Source organism: Clinocottus analis, unplaced genomic scaffold (assembly GCF_023055335.1).
Source record: "Clinocottus analis isolate CAN_PGR_092001 unplaced genomic scaffold, fCliAna1.0.p SCAF_11, whole genome shotgun sequence".
In the NCBI taxonomy this organism is placed as follows: Eukaryota; Metazoa; Chordata; class Actinopteri; order Perciformes; family Cottidae; genus Clinocottus; species Clinocottus analis.
Genome location: NW_027175832.1, coordinates 20,889,767 through 20,912,713, shown reverse-complemented (window position 1 = coordinate 20,912,713; position 22,947 = coordinate 20,889,767). Strand labels below are relative to the sequence as shown.

The window sequence follows — 22,947 nt, the reverse complement described above, 5'->3', positions numbered from 1 at the left end:
GTTTTATTAAAGTGTGAAAACTAAAGAATGGAACGTAAAGCGACGCCTGAGCGACACCAGACTGACCACACGCTGACAGGAAGCAGATGAACACATGATGTCTGCGTCAGGTGATCACATGATGTCTGCGTCAGGTGATCACATGATGTCTGCGTCAGGTGATCACATGATGTCTGCGTCAGGTGATCACATGATGTCTGCGTCAGGTGATCACATGATGTCAGCGTGTCGATCACGTAGGTGAATCAATAAATTGACAAAAAGCACTTTGAGGTGCCGCCTCCGGCCTGCAGAGGGCGCTGCGCTTTACGTCACTTTACTGCTTTTGTTTCATGTGGAGTCAAAATGAATGTTTACCGTCCATTAAATGATGAAATATGAAGACAAACTGTGTGTGTGTGTGTTTGTGTGTGTTTGTCAGATGAAGAAACAAACTAGTACAAAACAGAAATACACAAAGAAAAAGGAATATTTCATTATTATTAATACTGAACTTTATGCAGTCATTTATTATCGCTGACCATGACGTGATCATGTGTTAGCTGCACGTTTGTCTGCAGGGGGCGGGGCTTATCTCTGCAGCAGTAATCCAGAAACATCATGTGATCAATAAGTTAAAGTTGTTCTTTGCCAGCAGAGAAACAACAACAACAACAACAAAGCTCTGAACTCTTTCACTTTAATGACACATTAACACGCAAATAAAAACATCAAGTCATCAAAATAATAAAACGACCAAACGTCAACCATGAAATAAAGTTCTAGAAAGCGTTCACACACAAAGTGACGCCAAGTTTCACTCATTATATAAAATATAAAATATAACTTTATTGGTCGATTACGATCGCTGACAATTTATCACTCGAGTAAATAACATAAAATGTTTGGTGTGTGTGTGTGTGTGTGTGTGTGTGTGTGTGTGTGTGTGTGTGTGTGTGTGTGTGTGTGTGTGTGTGTGTGTGTGTGTGTGTGTGTGTGTGTACTTCTTGATAAATTGTCAGTGTGTTTCTTGTGAACGCAGCATCACGACATCGTAATCCACCAGTGAAGTTTTCTGTGCATCAGTTTAGATTTTCTGAACGTTTGTGCGGTCCACATCGTCCACATCATCCACATCGTCCACATCGTCCACGCCGCCGCCGCCGTCACTGGAAGGTGGGCGTGAACCTCTTCTCCCCGGCGTGCACGGTGACGTGTCGCCGCAGGTGGCTCCCGGAGATGAAGGTCTTCCCGCAGAAGGCGCACCTGAACTGTTTGCAGTCCGTGTGCACGGACATGTGCACCTTCAGGGAGCCCGACTGGGCGAAGCGCTTGCCGCAGTGCACGCAGCCGTAGCGCTTCTCGCCGGTGTGCACGCTCTGGTGGCGCTTCAGGTTGCTGGAGTCGGAGAAGCACTTGCGGCAGAGCGGGCAGACGAAGGGCTTCTCGCCCGTGTGGACCCGGATGTGCGTCTTCAGGTTCTTCAGGCAGGCCAGAGTCTTGCCGCAGAAGTTGCAGGTGAACGTCTTGCCGGCGCCGTCCTCCCGGTCGCCGCCACCGCCGGCGCCCGGAGGCCTCCAGCGGTCCCTCCTGGTGAACGCATGGAGTCTCTCCGTCGCCTCCTTCCTGGAGGGAAGCTTCTCAGTGGGCGGCGCCAGCTGCAGCCGCTCCGCCGCCGACAGACTGACCACCTCACTGATGGTGAAGGGGAAGCCGCCGGCCGAGTCCGACGCGGCGGAAACACTGGCGTAGGAGCAGCCGGCGTCCTCGCTCAAAGGATTCTGGGTACCGAGGGCGCCGCCGTGTTGCAGCTGCGGCTCGTACATCAGGCCGTCGTAGCTGCCGGCCTCCGGCCTCTGGGTGGCGCTGCCGACGGGCTTTTGGACGAACGAGGGTCCGCCTTCCCCGCTCGCCCAGGGACGAGACGAGCCGCCGCCTTCGTCGGCTGCTTCCTGTTTGGTCAGCGGGGGCGGGGCTTCCGTCTCCGGCGCCTGCTCGTCAACGATGCAGCAAAAGTCTTCTGGAGGAAACCAAAAGAAAAGCAGATTGTCAACGTTTAACGCTTTCAGGAATGTAGACGTGAGCTCTGGTACAGGTTCTTCTTTGTAGCCATTTTGAGTGTTCAGGCGACCTGCTGACTAAAGTGTTCATCTCCTGCAGCTGTACTCACTGTCCTGCTCAGGTTGGGACCAGGACTCCTCCTCTTCCTCCTGCTGCTGCTGCTGCTGCTCCTCCTCTTCCTCGTCGTCCTCCACTTTGATCACCGTGGCCGTCAGCGTGGTCGTTCCTGCGCTCAGCGTCCCCGTGGCGGCGGCGGCCGGGTCGGGGGCCTCCTGGGTGGACCCCGCGGAGCACCTCGCCTCGCCCGGGGTTACGGGTCTGCTGGGCGTCGGTCTTTTGAATGCTTTTTGTGTTTGAAATAAATAAAAAATATGATATTATATAAAATATAAATAAATGAAGCTCAGCATCAGATCAATCAGGAAGACTATCTTCATGCTTCATCTACTCGAGAGAGGTTTCCAAGACATCTTAATGACAGCGACATGAAAACTAACACTCACAATATGTAATTAACACAAGTTAATTACATATAATATAAATGATGTATGTATAACAAGTGAATATATATATATTTATATATATATATAATTGATAATATAAACAATATGTATGAATATTGAAGTGTGTGTGTGTGTGTGTGTGTGTGTGTGTGTGTGTGTGTGTGTGTGTGTGTGTATTTGTGATCAGGCTCCTGGAAGGACCCCTCACTCGGCACATTACGTTACCTCCCGGTGTTCCGCTCCTCCTCGGCCCGTTTCCCGGGTGATGAGCGGGCAGCTGGGCTCGAGCGCGGCCGCTCGCGAGCATCATCAGCGCGTTCCCGCCGCCGCCTGCGCCGCCTGCCGCGGCAACGCGCACGGCGGCCGCGCGGGCGGCCCTGAGCTCCGTGAGCCGCAGCTTCCTCCGCAGCCCGTCGTTCTCCTTGCGGCTCCGCGAGATCTCCAGCTGCAGCACCGCGTAGCCGCTGTCCACGAGCGCGCAGATCTCCGCCACCGCCGCGTTGGCCAGCACCTCCATGATGGAGGCTAGCTGCGCGTGGATGGTGGCGGCCGGAGACATGTTTACGACACAACAAATGAAGAATCCAACGCGCGCGCGCGTGTTAAAACCCGCACGGTCCGGTCACCGGGTCGTGGCTCGGTTGGGCTCGAACTGAAACGCACGCGCCCCGCTCCGTCTGAGTGTAGAGCTCGAGCCTGATGTAAACAGTCCCGAGACAAACCAGGAAGTGATGCGAGGGGAGAACGACGACGACACAACCCGGAGTGCGCATGCGCGAAGTGTCATCTGACAAGTAGCGTCAAAACGCATTTCAGTTCTAAAATGAGCCGAGACGCTGAGGACATGCTGCATTTAATGGCTCTGAATGAAGTCCCAACTCTTTATTCATGGTTTCATCTTTTGGTTAAAAACACAAGTTACCACCAAAAACTAGGAAAGCTCACAAATACGGTCACGAGCCACCAGAGAATGTTGTCTCTTCAGTGCCACTGCGCTGCTTATTGTTGTCGCTTTGCATCTCTCCGTCGTGGCTTTGCATCTCTCTGCTGTGATCCACCAGCAGCTTGTCTTCATGTTGCAGGTAAACAACCTTTTGATTTCCATTTAAAACCAATAGTTTCTGCTCCAGCTGATCGTTTCTCGCAGCTTTGGGTTTAAATAACTATAAATCCCTGAAATTCCTCGTGTGACATGCAACAAATTCATCTCAATGAAATAACTGACTGGAAGCAGTTTTATTAACCAGGAACGAGACATGACTCATAGTGTTTTAGATTTTTTACACAACTGGTGTTCATGGTTTATATAGTGTAACATGATGGATTAGCTCATTAGCAACTGTTAGCTTTCATTCCAGAAGCACCTTGTGTTGGATGACGCTCTGATCAGCTGATTGTGTCGTCTCCATTTCATTAATTGGAGTTTTAAGAATAAAAAACAACCAGAAAGCTGTCGTGAAGGCCAAGACCACGTCCTTAAAGTCTCGTTTAGTTCGACCGATGCAAACGTCTCATTCCACAGGTGAAGAATCAACATGTTGTTTTTGTCCTTAAAAAACAAGTTAAATGAATAAATATCCCGTCAAAGCAGAACGTGCTTCAATCTATAAATACTTTCTAAAACCTTTTAGCTTTGTTGAACTTTTCCTTGAACGGGGGTTCAGTCGCTCAGGACGCTGCCGTGGCATTTCTTCATGTGCAGCTTGAGGCTGTACTTGACGATGAAGCTGCGGGAGCAGAGCGCGCAGGCGTACGGCCGCTCCCCCGAGTGCACGCTCAGGTGCGACTTCAGGTGAGCCGACTGCGTGAACTTCTTGCCGCACTGGGCGCAGCAGAAGGGCCTCTCGCCCGTGTGGATGCGCATGTGCACCTCCAGGTTCTGGGTGGTGGCGTACGACTTGGAGCAGACGGCGCACGCGTAGCGTTTGGCCCGGGCGCCCGGCGGCCCGCCGCCGTCGCAGAGCTGCGCTCGACCCGCCGCGTCCCGGTACGCGGCGAAGTTCATCATGTCGCTGCCGCCGCCGCCGCCGTCCTCGTACTCGAAGCTGCTGCCCTCCGACAGCTGGCAGTCGGCAGAGATGGAGCCCGTGACGCTGATCATCCTGAGCCCGAAGGCGTCGCCGCCGTCCGGGTTCTCGTTGTGGTGGAACTGAGGAAAGGCCGCGTGGCCGAGGCCCTTGGACGGTTTGGTCCACGTCAGGCTGAGGTCCAGCTCTCGGTTGGTGGGGGACTCCATCAGGGAGCCGCCGCCGAAGTACGGCAGTCTGTCGTTGGAGCCGGGCGCGGCGGCCAGCGAGCATTCCCGGTGGACCAGCTGGACGTCCGGGTCCATCTGAGAGGAGTAGGAGCAGACCGACTCGCCGGCCTCCGTCTCGTCGGCGCCGAGCCGCCCGGAGAAGCCCGGCTCGCCGCGAGGGGAGTCCAGGCTGTAGACGGTCACGCTCTTCTTCTCGGCTATCGGCGAACACGACGACTTCCTGTTCCTGCCGGCGTCTCCGCCGCTCGGCCAGCGCCTCTTGGTGCGCCGGTGCTCTCCGGCTGCAGCCGCTGCCGGGTTTTCTAGAAGAGAAGAAGAAATGCTGAAAACACCCTGTGGTCCACGCCTGGATTGTTTAGATGACCACATGTTGTGAAGTGACAACAACAACGACACGAACAAATCAACACAACCACAAGTTACTCTGTTTTTAAAATCTTTTCTTCTTCTACAAAAGTCCAGCAACACGTGGCAATTTCCCCTCGTTAGACAAATACGGTCTTTTCAAAATAAACTTTCCTCTTCACAGGAAACTACTCAAGTTTAAACAACTAAACTATTCAGATAGATTATATATAATATTGATAAATAATAAGTAGGAATTACGGCGCATAATTTTCCGTCGGTAGAGCGACGAGTACCTGAATCATTTGGGCGTTGTTGAATATGTGTAAATACACAAGATATTAAACGGATAAGCGATGTGACACGGCCAAGAACACGTTCCAGCGAGCCGGCGTCGGGCCCCTGACCCAGAGGGTGAGAAACCCCGTGTGTCGTCAACGCTCACCTTCCTCAAAGCCGTTGCTGCTGTCGGAGTCTTCGTCTTTGATCAACACCACGTCTGGAAGCTGGAGACGAGTTTATGGAGGACGTTATTAAAGCAATACTCAATAAATCATAATCTACAAGCAGGCAAGTAACACATGAAATATGGATTAGAGCACGAGAAGGAAAGAGGATAACGTGCACACTGTCGGGCCTGAAGGCCTGAATTAAAGTTTTAATGAGGAGCTCAATTAAAACCGCACGATGGCATTAACGCTGGATTAAAACATGCAAACATCGTTATTATGTAAAAATAATGGTAATCTTTATTTGTTTTTTACTTAACTGTCATAAAATAAGTTATAAAAATAACTAAGTTATATGAAAAAATTGTCAGAAATAGTAACTTAGTTATAAAAAAGAATTGTAAATAATAACTTAGTTATTTGTCCTAAAAACTAACTTGATAAAATAATTAGTAATAAAGATAATAACCGTAGTAATAAAAACAATGAGAAACTTTTACAATTAATTATTAATTTAAATACCTCGTCATTACTTGGAGACGCTGACAGGGTTTCTTATTTATGACAGTTATAAAATATAAATAATAATAATAATCATAATAATAATAATAATAATAAGTATGTATTTATTGTATCTCCACCGATGAGTGTGACCGGGGTGGATCAGAGAGCCAGGCCGGCTGAGGGCTCACCTCCTCCCGCAGCTCCACGACGCCTCCTGCGTCCCCGTCCCGCTGCGGGGTTTCCCGCCCCTGCTCGCCCCCCTCCGCTACCGGGACCATCTCCGGTTCCTCCGGTTCCGCCGCCGCCTTCCCGCCGCCGCCCCCCCGGACCACGATGGACTCGATGAGGTGCAGCTTCTTCCGCAGGTCGTCGTTCTCCTGGCGGCCGCGGCTGATCTCCAGCTGCAGCACCGCGTACCCTTCGTCCACCACCCCGCAGATCTCCGCCACCGCCGCCTTGGTGAGGGCGGCCATGATGACGCAGAGCTGCTCGCGCACAGCTCTGCTACTCAGGGCGGCCATCGCGAGCGAGGACCGGGAGCGTTAGAGCACCGTTAGATGACCGGGGGACGGGAGAACCTACAAAGACGATAAACGGGTTATTTATTCCGCTCTACTTCCGCCTCCTCACTCGCACTTCCGGTAGAACACCGCCGCCTTCAAAATAAGAGCCTGACGTTATTGTTGTGACACTTGACACATTGTCAGAGCACATGCACACGAGATATATATACATATATACATATCTATCTATCTCTACACACACACACACACACACACACACACACTTTAAAGTCTCAGTGAAATATTGAAACTAACACCTTTTTGTTTATAAAATATCAGATGATCCAAAAGCCTAATGTATAGTTTACTGAATATTCAAAAGTAAATCCTTGTTGGTTTAAACGTGTAACTATCATGAGGTCGTGAGAAGCTGCTCGTGTGTGAGTGGTTTTGTTACTGGGACCAGTTCTATTGTGCTTCTATTGTATGGAAGGCCTTTGTGCTTCTATTGTATGGAAGGCCTTTGTGCTTCTCTTGGACTCTGTATGTGTGTGTGTCTGTGTCTGTGTGTCAAGTTTATGCGGAGGTTCCGCTCGCTACAGCGGTCGCACCGACACAAATAAAAATGGCCGCCACGCTGACCGTCCTGCTCGTGTTCTTCTTCCATGACTGGAATGAAGACCAACAGTCTAAAAACATTCCGTTTACACACGATGTGAAAACAAGAAAAAAAAAGCAGCTTCAGTTTTTTTTCACATTTATTTATTTTTTTACAAATCTTATCAGCACCAACTCAATGCAGACCAACTTGTTCTGTTGCACCAGACACTCGGCCTCCACCGTCACGCCTCTCGTCTGGGAAGTCCTGGTGGCCGCCTCCTGTTGCCACGGCGAGTGACTCTGCGTCTGCAACACGCACACACACAGACACACACACACACACACACACACACACACACAGATACACACACTTCAGATCCAACCGGTACACATCCACGAGCGTCGTGCGGCAGCAGGAACTCACGTCCATCGTGCGGTTCTCTGGGTCGCGTTCAGCTTCTAGAACGTCTGAAGGAACAGTCGTACCGTTTGAGTCTTTACATCTTGTTTTAAAAAGGCACATATAAATATATATTTCTATAACTATAAATTTTTGTCGCTACGTTGTTAATGCTACTCCTGAGCCGCGTGGTGCTTCTGCTGATGGATCCTCAGGTTCTGCTTGCCGGCGAACCTCTTCCCGCAGTGCTGGCAGGCGAAGGGCCGCTCGCCGGTGTGCACGCTCTGGTGCGTCTTCAGGTGTCCGGACTGCGTGAAGCGCTTGCCGCACTGCGCGCAGCTGTACGGCCGCTCGCCCGTGTGCACGCGCAGGTGCGTCTCCAGGCTGCGGGACGACGTGAAGTTCTTCCCGCAGTAGCTGCAGACGAAGCAGCGCCTGCTGCTGCCGCCATCGACCCCGCAGAACCGGCTCAGCGGGTCCAGCGGGAAGCCGGCGGCGGTGGTCTGGTCCGGCGCTGTGCCCGGGAGGACCCGGCCGGTCCACGAGGAGCACGGGTCTGGGTCCCCGTCGTAGGGAAGCGAGCCGATCAGGGAGGCGGTGCCCCGCTTCAGCTCCGAGGCGGGGCTGGACCCGGGCCCGAACAGGAAGGGCCTCCGAGTCCTCGACTCCTCAGAGTCGCCCGGAGACCCCGGCGAGGAGCCGAGGGTCCCCCGATGCTCCGCCGGCCCGTCGTCCACGTTGTTCGGGTCCCACAGCCTCATGGCGGCCGCCGCGGAGCGGACCATCATCCCAGAGGACCCTTCTTCACCGTCATCTGTGTCCGACAGCTGCATCTCCGTTCCTTCAGACAAACAAACAAACAAAGAAACAGACTTAAAAGAAGTGTGTGTTGGGAGAGAGGACGGTTCAACACATTTCTATTGCCACTATGTACGCTTAGCTAGCTAGCTTTCTACTGCTACCATGCTGTGACACATGGATTTGACAAATTTATTTTCTTTGTATAAAATAATAAACTTCAAATAAAACAGAAAAAAATAAAAATTTAAAAATTTAACAAAAACAGACTTTCAAAATAAATAGCTAAAATTAAAAACGACAAAATAAAATAGAGTGGTTTCCTCTCTGTGTTTGTAGACTTTGGCGTTTAGAGTTAGCGAACGTTAGCGTCGCTGCTCACCGTCCTCGTTGAGCAGCAGCTCTTCCTCGTGGTCCTCGTGGTCCTCGTGGTTCTCCTCTTTCGCCATCTCCTCCTTGATCAAAACTACATCCTGGTCCTCCGGTTCCTCTGCAGCTGCTGCTGAAGAACCCTGAAAGGAGAACAGAAAGGAACCGTCAGCTGGCTCCTGCTTCGGTTTAGTTTCTAGAAAAACTCCACTGGAGAGCGACCCGCCAGCAGAGTCACACATTACAACAAGACCAACAATATAATGTCTCTTTGTTGTTGTTTTATGTTTCTTTGCAGTCATATTGTGTCTCTTTGTGGTTGTTTTCTGTCTCTTTGTACTGGGTGTGTATCATTTGGGTGTTTGTGTGTCTCTTTGTCGTCTCTGTATTCAATAGTCTCTTTGTAGTTGTGTTGTGGACATTTCAGTCTCTTTGGTGTATTTTTATGGTTGTTTTCAGGTACTTTGTGTCTCTTTTTTACTAATTGTGTGCGTCTTTGTGGTTGTTTTGCTGCTTTTGCTAATTGTTGTAAGCTGTTTGTCGTCTCTTTGTCGTTGTGTTGGTCTCTTTGTAGTCTTTTGTGTCTCTTTGTGTTCATTTCGAGTCTCTTCCTTGTTGTTCGGGTGACATTTGGTTGGCGTTGAGCCCGGCAGTCCCGTCCAGTAACCCGTCCATGTGACTCTCATTGTTCAGGTGCAGAGGAAACGTTCGGGGGAAGCCAACCTGCTCGGTGTCGGGGGTGAGCTCGGTCGTGGCCTCCATCACGGGGACTCTGACACTTCTCTTGAGATGTCCCCGCTGCTCCTCGGCCGGTAAGCCATGCTCTGGGAAACAAACAGCAGTACTGGTTTCTTGGTTTCTGTGCTGTCAGTGGGAGGTACAGGGCAGACTGCTGTGTATAAATACCCCAAAGAGACTGAAATGTACACAAACAGTACACATGCAAAGAGACCATTGAATACAGAGCCCACAAAGAGAGACACAAAGCCCCAAATGACACACATCCACTACAAAGACACAAAACAATAACAAAGACACAAAACCTATGTTTCATCATAACATTAATCGGGTTTACTGTATGTGAATACTAATGTGTAGCTCATTTATAGCTTATTTTCTGTGGCAAAATTTAAAAAAGGTGGGAAACATCAGGAACTCGGCTCAATAAACTAACTAATTTAAAAATGGTTTAACTTTTCTGTAACGTCACGTGATCTTAATCACGTGCCTCGGTGTAGTTTCAGAATATTGAAGATAAAGTCTTCCATTCGGCGCACATCTTGGAGGAGGAAAACGTTTTGAACTCACCAGGAGAGAAACGCACAAAGCCGCCGCCCCCGGGCGCCGCCGTCAGCCCCGCCGCGCTGCGGGCCGCCACCACGGTCTCCATCAGCTGCAGCTGCCGCCGCAGCGCCTGGTTCTCCCGGTGGCTGCGGCCGACCTCCAGCCGCAGCACGGCGCAGCTGCCGGCCACCAGCTCGCAGATCTCCGCCACGGCGGCTCTGGTCAGCGCCTCCATGACGGACGTCAGCTGCGCGTGCAAGGCCTCGCAGTCGGACGTCATCTTGCGCGCGAATTAAATCAACACGAGAAGAAGAAGAAGGAGAAGAAGGAAAAGAAGAAGAAACACGCCTGGTGCGTTCAAAGAGGGTGGGAGAGAACAACGTCCTCCCGTTGGACCGAGGTGGGTGACCGGAGGGAGGGGGATACCGGATGTTGTTGTTTGTTGTTTGTCTTCTCCTCTAAAAGTGGTCTCACGGAACAACTTCCGTAATGCCACTTTCAAAATAAAAGCTCAGAGGAGGCCTTTTAAACGCTAAATTATATTTCTTTTTTTTTAACGCTCATTTTGTGGAAATAATAATTGTATATGTTGTACATGTATTACATTATTCTATGAAATGTGTTTTATGTATTGTACATGTGTTACATTGTTTAAATGTAGGATTCATAAAGTAACTCTCTATCTAATATATCCTGTAGCAGTTCCACAATGACCACACACACATACACACACACACACACACACACACACACACACACACACACACACACACATCATGCTGCTTGCTAGATCCTTCATTTATTTCTGTTTTCCTAAATGTAGTCAAACTCAAATATAGTTATACTTTTATTTGTAGTTGTAGGATTTACCACGGTACACGAACGCAGCACCAGGTCCGCTCCTAGGCAACGCCAGACAACAGAGAGGATCATGGTCTACAGTAAGAACACCGCTTCTGTTCCCGCTGTCGTGTTTAAACTACACGCTTTACTGTGTACTCATGAGTATTGGTATACTTTACAAAGTGAATACTACTCCTTTACTGGTTTAACTTTGATAAATGAGCCTTTAGAATGTCCTGCAGATGGAACAACACATGGAGCAAATAGCCTTAAATGAACATGATCTTAGAAAAACAGTTGGGTGACAGCAGTAATACATCCAGACACACTTTATTGTTGTGTAGTTGTTGTGGGTCTCCTGTAGTGGCTCTGTTTCTCTCAGCAGTCACGTTTATTCTGCTTTATGTTGTTTGTGTGTCTCTCTTTAGTCATGTTGTGTCTCTGTGGACGTCGTGTTTGTCTCTTTGAAGTCTTTTTGTGTCTTTGTGTAATTGTTGATGACTCTTTTCTGGTCTAAATTACAGACTTCCTCCAGAATAATTACACATGAGTATGAAAAGAAACCAGGCGCATTAGTGACAACATCCATCTCATCCAGAGTGTCGTTGTGGTTGTTTTCTAACGTTGTTGTTCCGTCGTTGTCCAGTCACGGAGGACATGGTCCGCCGGCGGGCCGAGCACAACGAGTGTGAGATCTTCTCCCTGGAGGAAGTGTCTCTGCACCAGCAGGACATCGAGAGGATCGAACACCTGGAGCGCTGGTGCCGCGACCTGAAGATCCTCTACCTGCAGAGCAACCTCATCGCTCGCATCGGTGAGGACGCCTCATACGAGCTGTTAGCAAGGAGCTAGGAGCTACAAGCTACGAGCTATTAGCAAGGAGATACAAGCTACGAGCTATTAGCTTTGAGCGAAGAGCTATTAGCTAAGAGCTACAAGATACGAGCTAGGAGATATTAGCAAGGAGCTACGAGCTAGGAGCTATTAGCAAGGAGCTACAAGCTATTAGCTAGGAGCTACAAGATACGAGCTATAAGCTATGATCATAACGATATGTTTTATAACCTCTACCTGCAGAGCTATTAGCTATGATCTATAAGCTATGAGCAATGAGCTATGATCATAACTCTTTGTGCTTCTAGAGAACGTCGGCCGCCTGAAGAAGCTGCAGTATTTGAATCTGGCCTTGAACAACATTGAAGTCATTGAAAACCTTGAAGGTTGGTGTGTGTTTGTGTGTGTTAGTGCGTGTGTGTTTGTGTGTGTTCATCTCTTTGGATTCTTGAATTATTAATGTTGAAACACACCAGCTAAATCACTGAGTCTGAAGCGTAGAAGGTTTAACACAATTATACAAATTCAATAAATGAGCCGGTTATTGAACTGCGTGTGTGTGTGTGTGTGTGTGTGTGTGTGTGTGTGTGTGTGTGTGTGTGTGTGTGTGTGTGTGTGTGTGTGCGCGTGCATGCGTGTGTGTGTGTGTGTGTCTGTCTCCAGGCTGTGAGAGCCTCCAGAAGCTGGACCTGACGGTGAACTTTGTGGGTCTTGTGAGCAGCGTGTTGTCGCTGCAGCACAACGAGCTGCTCACTGAGCTCTTCCTGGTGGGAAACCCCTGTGATCAGTTTGATGACTACAGGCAGTACGTGGTGGCGGCTCTGCCCCAGCTGCAGGTAACTTAAGCCAGGTTTAACCCTGCAGGTAACTTAACCCAGGTGTATAAAGAACACACCAGTGTGCATCGTCTCCTCAGTGGCTGGACGGGACGGAGATCAGCCGGTCTGAGAGGCTGCAGGCCGCTCGAGGGCTGGAGCAGGCGAAGAGGAGAGTGAGGAAGCAGGAGGAGGAGCACCTGAGGAGGCGAGCCACGGAGAAGGAGGCGATGAAGGAGAAAGGAGACGAGGAGAGGAAGCCAGGCTCCAAGGGGTGAGTACGAATGGCATGAAGAGGGTCAAAGGTCAAGCTGCGATGTATGAAAGTAAAAAGAAAAACTCATGTGTCATTTGAGTTCAAAACATCCTTTGCTTAAGGATCCAAGGACACAGGATGGAGGGAAGCATGACCTGGTAGAGGAGATAGTTTACTCACCGCCGCGTCTCCATCTCTGCAGCGCAGCGCCGGTGGAGAACCAGGAGAACCAGGAAAACCAGGAGGACGAGCAGCTGGACGAGGAGCGGCGTGAGCAGGAGTTCTGGAACACACCGTGTGCGTTCACCCCCGAGTCTCGCCTGGAGGCTCACCGCCACATGGAGGAGAAGAAGAAGGGGAAGAAGAAGTAAGCGCGTGTGTGTGTGTGTGTGTGAGTGTGTGTGTCTGTTTTCTTTATGCTTCGCAGCTCCTCCCCCTTCTCGGCCACTGGGGGGCGCTACAACCCCAGCCAATCGCAAGCCTAGAAACTACTCTAAAGCTGAGGCGTCGCCTTCATGCCGGCTGGAAAAGAAGAGCTCTTATTTGGTGAAACAATCTGGAGGCTGAGATTTTATTTGCATTTGTTTTAACTTATTATCAGTTTTATATGTAAAAACACAGAAGAAGAAGAAGAAGAAGAAGAAGAAGAAGAAGAAGAAGAAGAAGAAGTGGACGTTATGAAGCTTCAAGTTCCAGTTTTGTTGTTTTCACAACCAGTGAACAGGAAGTGATAATATTAGGACTGAGAAGGAGCGAGGTAGAGAATGCAGCTCTAACACATGAAGCATAGACTTCTATACAACCACAGGAGTCTTCGTGGAAGCCGCTCAGAGGAGGTCGTGTCAGTGCGTCGTGTCGTTGGTCACATGACCGCGGTGGAGGAAGTGCTCTGGAAGGACCAGACGAGGGTTCACCCGTCGGGTTAATGAGAAGTTCTCCGGTTGGCTCTCGCGGCTCAGAACAAAGTGTTCAGTCGAGAGACGCCAGCGGCTCAGAGGGTCGAGCAGCTTCTGTTCTGGTTCTTAACATTCGTGACGACAATAATCCTGAATCATCGACCGCTGAGCAAGACGAGAACGTTCAACCAGCAAATGAAACCTCAACGAGTGGCTTTAAGATCTGTGTGCCGATAGTGAGGACAGAATACATTAATGTACACATGTACACGCGTATTTATGTATATATGGTCACTTCCTGTTCACTGGTTGTGAAAAAAACAAAGATGGCCGTTAATCAACTTTGGGTGTGAAAGTGTTTCGTCACACGAGTACACAACGTTATCATGTACGGGGACCCTGCCGGACGAGTATACTATATATATATATATATATATATATATATATATATATATATATATATATATATATATATATATATATATATATAGTATACTTTATAGGAGCTGAACGGGGATTCATGGAGCAGAGACCTTGAACAATCCTCGGGGTGATGGAGGTGATTCTCTTGGTCTGGTATTTTAAAGTGGATACTTGCCCTCTGTTTCACCCCAATACACACACACACACACACACACACACACACACACACACACGCACACACGCACACACACACACAATGAAAACTACGCCTGGGAAATTACTTCAAGCCATCAGCCGATCGGTTGCGATGTTATTCCGGTCGACGGCGTCCGTCTTTACCATTAAATCCAACAAAGACGGAGGAACAATGACAAATGTGTGTGTGTTGAAATACACACACACATTTGTCCGTGCATAAAATTGAGGTCAGATGCAGGCTGTTTCACCTGGAAGAGGAAGGAGACTCCAACATGGACGACCTCGTAGGGGGCCGACCAATACTTCACAATACTATATAATACTTTACAGTACTTTACAGTACTTTACAGTCAGTACTTTACAGTACTTAGCACGGCAACATGAGCGAGCAGGATGAACACAACATGTTCACATCCACGACAGCAGCCTTTAAACTCATGTCGGTCTCTTTGTCTGTCAGTGAGTGAAGTCGTTGGTTTGTGGACGTTTTGAAGCCTCGAGGTCGCCATCTTGTTTTTTCTATGCAACCAGTGAACAGGAAGCGACCATATGTGGACCAAGGAAGACGTGGAGACGCCGTGCACGTCTCTGGTGTCGACCTGTCAATCACCCTGTAGCCCCGCCCTAAATGTGTGTGTGTGTGTGTGTGTGTGTGTGTGTGTGTGTGTCTGCAGCAGAAGTAGCTCTCTCCTTCACCCCGAAGACCTCATAACTCTGCTCCTGTCATCTGTCAGTCCACACACACACACACACACACACACACACACTCTCTCATTCATGCGCTGCGTCTCCCTGCAGGAGGGAGGAGAAGCAGCCGAAGGCCCCGAGGACGCTGATCACTGCTGATGGACGAGTCATGAACGTCAACGAGCCCAAGTACACAACGTATTTATACACCGTTGTACTAGTACTACTGCTGTCACAGAGTATTTATACACCGTTGTACTAGTACTGCTGCTGTCACAGAGTATTTTTAACAAGTGGTATTAGTACCTTTGTCATAATGTATTCCTCTGTGTGCGTTCAGACTGGACTTCTCTCTCACTGAAGACGAAGAAAACAACACGATCGTGTTGAACCTGCAAGTGTACAAGTAGGAAACCTTTATTATGTCATGTTATGTCATGTCATGTTATATTATGTCATGTTATATTATGTCATGTTATGTCATGTCATGTTATATTATGTCATGTTATGTCATGTCATGTTATATTATGTCATGTTATATTATGTCATGTTATGTCATGTCATGTTATATTATGTCATGTTATATTATGTCATGTTATGTCATGTCATGTTATATTATGTCATGTTATGTTATATTATGTTATATTATGTTATACTATGTCATGTCATGTTATATTATGTCATGTCATGTCATGTTATATTATGTCATGTTATGTTATGTTATATTATGTATTGTACTGTATTATATCAAACACGTTTATCTGAAGGACTTGTTCAGTTTCAACTCTAAAGTCACTGTGGAGATACAAATACCTACTTCCTGTCCAGCATACCTCACTTCCTGTTTAAACATGCGCCCCGCCCCCACAGACACTTGGACTCCTCCCTGCTGGACGTGGACATCCAGCCGACCTTCGCCAGAGTCAAGGTCAAAGGAAAGGTACGCCTTAGTCCCGCCCCTTTATTCAACTTCCTGGTATTAGTCCCTCCCCTTTATTCAACTTCCTGGTATTAGTCCCTCCCCTTTATTCCACTTCACAATTGTGAGCCACTTCTACTGTCAGAAAATGATCTCTCTTGATTTATCAGACGTCACAGTGAACCTGTGTTGTTGTGACAGATTAAAGCTCCTCCATCAACAGGTGACGTCTCCTTGCTCCTCTTCGTCTCCCTGCTCCTCTTCGTCTTCCTGCTCCTCTTCGTCTCACTGCTCCTCTTCGTCTTCCTGCTCCTCTTCGTCTCACTGCTCCTCTTCGTCTTCCTGCTCCTCTTCGTCTTCCTGCTCCTCTTCGTCTCACTGCTCCTCTTCGTCTTCCTGCTCCTCTTCGTCTCACTGCTCCTCTTCGTCTCCCTGCTCGTCTTCAGGCTGTTTGTTATGTTGATGGATCCTGATTGGACGGCTGCTCGTGATTTACACGCTGATGTGTCGACTCAGAGCTTTAAACATTTAAAGACTTCTGAAGCCATGAAGGACTGACGGAGTCACCGTTACGCGTCTGAGAGCACAGTGCTCCTCCTCCTCCTCCTCCTCCTCCTCCTCCTCCGTCCCGTGTGGATCTTTCTGCGCTCTGATCGATGGTGCTCTGATCCTGATGTTATCCTCTCCCTGCGTCTCTCCTGCAGAGTTCCTATAAAAAGACCCGCTAACGACTATCAGCTAACGACTATCAGCTAATGACTAACAGCTAATGACTAACAGCTAACAGCTAACGACTATCAGCTGAAAGCTAACGGCTGCAGCCGTGAGGCTGGCGGGCGTCAGCAGATCAGACCCTTAATCTGTAATTCAGTTGTGAATCCTTCTCTCTGCAGATGTTTCAGGTGGTCCTGCCGGCCGAGGTGAAGCCCGACAGCTCCACGGCTCAGAGGTCCCAAACCACGGGCCACCTGCTGCTCACCATGGCCCGGGTACGCCCGCTGCCTGGAGCAGCGCTAGTACACTCATGGAAAACCTGGAAAACATGTTATTTCCAGGCCTGGAAAAAAATTAAGTCCCCAAAGTTGTGTAAAAGTCGTGTAAATGTGTTGTATTCATGTGTTCACGAGGTTCATTCAGTCTGAAATGATGAATCTGCTTCCTGGAGAAAGAGAGAATACAAGCGTCTGTGCGTGTGTCTGTTCAGGCTGAAGGTGAAATCAAGGTGATGAAGGTCGTCCCGCGTCCAGCTGAAGAAAGGTAACGATGACCTCTGCAGACCTCGGCCACATGTTGACTCCCTCAGCTCTCATCTGATCCTGTAACGCTGCTCACGTCGTCTCACACGTTTTAAACTCTTTATGCTAAAATAACACAACATGTTGACGATGTGAACACGTGTGCGTAAAGAAATACTACTACACAACAACCAAAACTGATCAAAACACATGAAACACTGAACATGAAGACTTTAGTTCTGGTCTGGGACAAGCTACGACATGGTTAGCTAACGTAAACGCTGAGCTTCAAAACAGCCAAACTTTTGTTTTTGGTCTTAAATAAATAGTTTATTTTCAAATTGAAAGTGTGAAGACAAAACGTGTGTAAGTCCGCTGCGTGTTCACCTGCTGATGCTATCGTGTTAGCCTGCTGATGCTATCGTGTTAGCCTGCTGATGCTATCGTGTTAGCCTGCTGATGCTATCGTGTTAGCCTGCCGATGCTAGCGTGTAGCTAAAGGCTGTGGAGACTTGGTTATGTTTTTTGATTGTGAAATTAAGCAATGTTGCATTTTATGACAAACATAAATAATATAAAATGAGGAGGAGGAAGAGGAGGATGAAGCTGTTACCCTGACGTGTTTCCTCCGGCAGAAGAGGCGTTGTTCTCGGGCGGCTGCAGCTGAACCCCGGCGGGCTCACGACTGTCGACCTCGCCCACATCGTGCCGCAAAGCGCCAAAGAGGCTCCGCCCACCGCCGAGGGGAGCAGCTCCTCTGACGGGTTCGTGGACGACCCCGACGTCCCGCCGCTGATGTAAGACTCACAGACTCAAAGACTCTAAGACTCTAAGACTCTTCTCAAAGCTTTCGTTCCACACGGTTCATTTACTGAGAGTAGAAGGAGAATCCCAGCGTGTTTGAACCGTTTAGAAAACTCTAACATTCATAGAAACGGTGTAAAGCTCCACCAGCTGACACACAGCTCAGCTTCCTCTTCTTGATGACATCACGAGCTACAAGTTGTGTTTCTGTTGCACAAAACAATAAATCAAATCTTCAAGGAGAAATTTAAGTTTTCGTCCTTTCTTTGTGCAAATCAGCTTCCTCTCCAGCTTCCTCTCCAGCTTCCTCTGCAGCTTCCTCTGCTTCCTCCTCTCGGCTCTGATGGGAGGGGCCCAGAGGACACGAGTCCAAAGTGCACTCTGAAGTTTGCTCGTGTCCTTGAGGCTCCTTGGCGTCTCCTCGCTCGCTGCCTTTCCTTCCTGTCACCTCATGATCGCTCCCTCCTCTGCTGCCCAGCAGCTCAGAGCGCCTCCAGAGACGCTCCCTCCTCACGCCGCCGCTCTATATTTGGACCGCGGCGCTCGTATTGTCCGGCAGATTTTGGTGCTCGTGCAGCTTTTATTTTTGCAGCTGTTGTTGTTTCCTGGAAAAAAAACAACAAACAAACAACATCAAAGTTCTGCGGTGACGGGAGGGGCAGGAGATGTGGGAATCAAACAGCCGTGCATTCTGGGAAGGCTCGTCAGGGTCAAAGGTCACCACCGATTTGCTGACGGGCAACATCTCATGTTTCTGTCTCTCTCTGCAGTGTTGTTATGGTAACCACCACCACGGTACCGCTCTTGAGTTTTGCAACTTGACACACACACACACACACACACACACACACACACACACACACACACACACACACACACACACAGACTTCTATACAACCAGAGGAGTCGCCCCCTGGTGGTCAGGAGAGAGACCTCGGTACCTGGTGGAGGTCCTGGTCTCTCCGCGGTGAGATTGATGCGTTAGCGTTAGCATTAGCATTGTGCTGAATCGTCGTATCTGCGGCTCCGACAGCAGCAGACATCTTTCATGCGGCCGGAGACGCGAGCGGCTTGATTCATGACGGCTTTGAGGCTGCGACCGTCTCTCTGGAGACACACACACACACACACACACACACACACACACACACACACACACACAGCGACACCTGCACCTTCTATACAACCTCAGGATTCTCCAGGAAGCTCAGCGCTCAAACTGTACTCAGTCGTTCTTCTATCACAGACACTTTCTACCAGGAAGATGCACTTTGTCTACTTCTGAAGACTCACAAATGCACACAGAAAGACTCACAATTTGTGAGTCTTTCTGTGTGCATTTGTGAGTCTTTCTGTGTGCATTTGCAGTTCTTTTGTGGCTGAGTTTGTGGCTCCAGGAACGAGATCAGGATCATTTGGGGTTCATCTCGGGGAAAGCGAGGAGACGTGGAGTAACCGGACGCTCGCCGCTCTGAAGACGCTCTCGCCGAGAGGAAGTGCTGATGTCGGGGATTCTGTTTTTATTCCTGCTCGTCTTGTTGTTTCAGTTGAAACTGAAGCTTTGAAGTGGGTGAAGCTGCTTCCTGCTGTCTGAAAGTCATGAAGACAGCGGCTCTGTAGCGTCTTCAAAGGACGCCACTGAAGAGAAGCCTTTTCTTTTTTCTGTACAGACATACATGCAGAATGTCATCCAGTAATCACAGTATTCTAGTAAGTCAGTATTATTTTCTGGACTCGGCTCTGAGCGTCTTCACCTCGCGTTGTGGAAGCCGGACGCAGCGCGTGAATAAAACATGCGTCCTGAGCTTCTTCCTGGTCGCTCCAGAAACAACACCACGCCGTCACGCCGTCCATTATTCACCAGCCGGGCGCTGAACAAAGAGCCTGCTGCGCGGGAACGACCACAACACACGCCAATGCCTCCAGGCCGTGAACACGCCTCCAGGCCGTGAACACGCCTCCAGGCCGTGAACACGCCTCCAGGCCGTGAACACGCCCACACGGGACAGAAACGTCCTGAACGCGGCGTCACAAACTGCTTTAATGAGATGAACGTCTCTGTTTGTTTATGAAACCTGAAGAAGTCTCTGTTCTTCTTCTGGAGCCGCTTCAGAGTTTCATGAATCTAATAAAACGTTCCACTAAACTTCTTCAATGGGTTTAGAGAAAAAAACTCCCACTAGCTCCTGCTGGCTCTCTGCTAGCTCCCTGCTAGCTCCCTGCTGTAGCCAGCTAGCGCTGCTGCTAGCTTCCCTAACGGTTTGTATAATATCTAACAAAAGAGAGTTTACCATTAGGTGGCTAACGAGGAGAGGGAAGCTAAACTAAGCTAAGCTAACCCAGCAAGGACCTGAGGCTGCTCCACTACCCAGCATGCTCCTGGCTGTGTGATATTCAGAAGAGGGGTTGTTGAGCTGCGTCCCAGTGTTGCACGAAGACGCCACAAGTGTGTTTGACACGTTAGCTTTAGCGTTAGCTGTGAGCGGACCGTCCCGCGGTGGGAGTCGAACCTGTGACCGCGGCGGCGCCTGCAGGATGGACGGGCTCTCGCGGCGCGTCCCTCTCAGCCGGTGGAGTTGCTGGAATGATGGATTCTCTTCCCTCTCACGGAGTTATTGATCGCCGCCTCGTCCGACACCAATCACGCTCCCCCACGTCCTGACACGCTGAAGCGCTCCTGAACGCCTCGCGCTGTCTGGTAGAGTACACACAAGAAGTGTGTGTGTGTGTGTGTGTGTGTGTGTGTGTGTGTGTACCAGAGTATGAGATGAAATAACAACAGAATTCAAGGACTCTGCAGTAAAATGTCCAGAAGAGAATCTGAGTCCATCAACAACACTGAGCTGTGTTCCTGTCGTATGAACGCCACCTGAGTTACAATACTTGTGTTTTTTATATGATTTTTTCTGAATTTTCTTGGGAATGATATGTATAATTTAAAAAAAAACTTTTATAGCATATCTTGATCATTACTATGAACATGATTTGAGCAAAATTCATCAAAAACACCGTTTGGTGTGAAGTCCAGGGCCTTAACAACAACACACAAACTAATAACACAAGACAACAAAGCCGTGGCCTGTTCGGAGGAGTTTTGGTCAAAGAACTCTGTTGTTCGGTTCAAAAATAGAAACATTACTTATTTTATGGCAAAACATTGTCTCAGTGGGGCATGCTGGGTATTGAAATGTTCAGCAGCTTCCTCATGTGACGGATGACGAGGTTTTATAAATGTGAGCCGAGCGGAAAGGACTCAGAAACGTGAGGAGGAAACAAAAGAAGAAAACCTCTGGCTTTGGTTTTCAGCTGACCAGGAAGTGGTTTTGGGGTTGTAGCTCTTTAGCCGCTAACCGCTAATCCTATGTATTCTGTGAGTTGTGTTTAGAGGTCGTGCATGAGGACGACATCTTATTGGAGCTCTGATTCTTGTGTTTCATTTGATAGCCAACATCTTTCTCCATGTTTTGGGGATTGTTCCGGTGTTTCTTGGTCCTGCAGCTCCCTCGGGGCTCGTTACCCTCTGAGGTTGCTTGAAGCTGCTTAAACGCACCGTTGAGGTTACAGAGCAGCGTCCTGCTTGTCGCTCATCAGGAGACTTCATGCAGTTGGAAGCTAAAGAGAAACCTCGTCAGCGTGAAGATGAATGTCATGAGAAAACGCTGGAGCGGTCCAGGTGAAGCGTGTCGCAGCCGAGCGGCAGCCGGCCAGACTCACGTTATTGCTTTTTCAATTACTGACTCCTTCTGCCCGTTTCTCATCCAGATAATTAGTGCAATCCTCCGACCACAAACGATTAGGAAGAACTGCTAAAGGCCGCGGAGACACGCGATCCATCTATTTTAAGATTGCTCTGTTCTGTGCTTCAGCTGCGTGTGTGTGTGTGCGTGTGTGTGTGTGTGTGTGTGTGTGCGTGTGTGTGTGATCACGTAGAGGATTTTAGTTCCTGGATAGCGCTGATTGAATCAGTGTTTATTGTATTTTAATTAGCGAGGGCGCTCACGTCTTCTGTGTTTCAGGCTCGTCAGAAACCAGGAAGCACGACGACGGAAACACGACCAACAGGAAGCAGATGTTTGTTTGTTCCCCGTGTGAAACAACAAGTCCATGTTGTTTTATCTGTCACTCAACATAAACCTCACTGTTGTTGTTGTTGTTGTTGTCTAAGCCTAACTGTTGGTGTAATCGAATGATTATATGAAACGCCTGAGTATGTCCTAATATTTTATAATAATATTGATTTTATATATATATATATATATATATATATATATATATATATATATATATATATATATATATATATATATATATATATATATATATATATTTATATATATATATATATATTTATATATATATATATATATATATATTTATATATATATATATATATTTATATATATATATATATATATATATTTATATATTTATATATTTATATATATATTTATATATTTATATATATATATATATATATATATATTTATATATTTATATATATATATATATATATATATATTTATATATATTTATATATATATATATATATTTATATATATATATTAATATATATTAATATATTAATATATTAATATATATATATATATATATATATATTAATATATATATATATATATATTAATATATATATATATTAATATATATATATGTATATATTAATATATATATATGTATATATTAATATATATATATGTATATATTAATATATATATATGTATATATTAATATATATTAATATATATATATTAATATATATATATATATTAATATATATATTAATATATATATATTAATATATATATTAATATATATATATTAATATATATATATATATATATATATATATTAATGTTAATTTCCTGCTACTAAAGCAATCATTATTATTATTGTTATTATTATTATCATCAGTAGAATTTATGACCACGTGTGCAGCCGGACTCTCTGCTGCTGTTTGTTGATGCTTT

General features: G+C 47.5%; 2 protein-coding genes across 7 annotated transcripts; one reads left to right on the top strand and one right to left on the bottom strand.

Moving 5' to 3' along the window:
* Positions 1 to 646: 646 nt before the first annotated feature.
* Positions 647 to 10,513, bottom strand: LOC137803004 (zinc finger protein 721-like). The gene is made up of 10 exons (XM_068601250.1): positions 10,077 to 10,513; positions 9,492 to 9,592; positions 8,782 to 8,911; positions 7,779 to 8,442; positions 6,287 to 6,632; positions 5,591 to 5,651; positions 4,206 to 5,102; positions 2,769 to 3,158; positions 2,150 to 2,383; positions 647 to 1,999 (listed from the first exon to the last, which is right to left on the bottom strand). Exons 1-10 carry the CDS (start codon positions 10,330 to 10,332, stop codon positions 1,146 to 1,148), a joined length of 3,933 nt encoding a protein of 1,310 aa, XP_068457351.1. The 5' UTR covers positions 10,333 to 10,513; the 3' UTR covers positions 647 to 1,145.
* Positions 3,067 to 22,147, top strand: dnaaf11 (dynein axonemal assembly factor 11). Of its 6 annotated transcripts, none has more exons than XM_068567879.1 (16): positions 3,067 to 3,625; positions 9,462 to 9,580; positions 10,007 to 10,452; positions 10,910 to 10,993; positions 11,542 to 11,709; positions 12,038 to 12,115; positions 12,393 to 12,565; positions 12,646 to 12,818; positions 13,003 to 13,167; positions 15,116 to 15,193; positions 15,345 to 15,410; positions 15,875 to 15,944; positions 16,817 to 16,912; positions 17,128 to 17,180; positions 17,794 to 17,955; positions 21,979 to 22,147. In XM_068567879.1, exons 4-16 carry the CDS (start codon positions 10,984 to 10,986, stop codon positions 22,052 to 22,054), a joined length of 1,368 nt encoding a protein of 455 aa, XP_068423980.1. In that variant the 5' UTR covers positions 3,067 to 3,625; positions 9,462 to 9,580; positions 10,007 to 10,452; positions 10,910 to 10,983; the 3' UTR covers positions 22,055 to 22,147. The 6 variants fall into 6 exon arrangements, with proteins under 6 accessions (XP_068423980.1, XP_068423972.1, XP_068424014.1 ...); XM_068567871.1 differs by lacking the exon at positions 3,067 to 3,625 and adding an exon at positions 6,385 to 6,557; XM_068567888.1 differs by lacking the exon at positions 3,067 to 3,625 and adding an exon at positions 6,430 to 6,445.
* Positions 22,148 to 22,947: the final 800 nt, after the last annotated feature.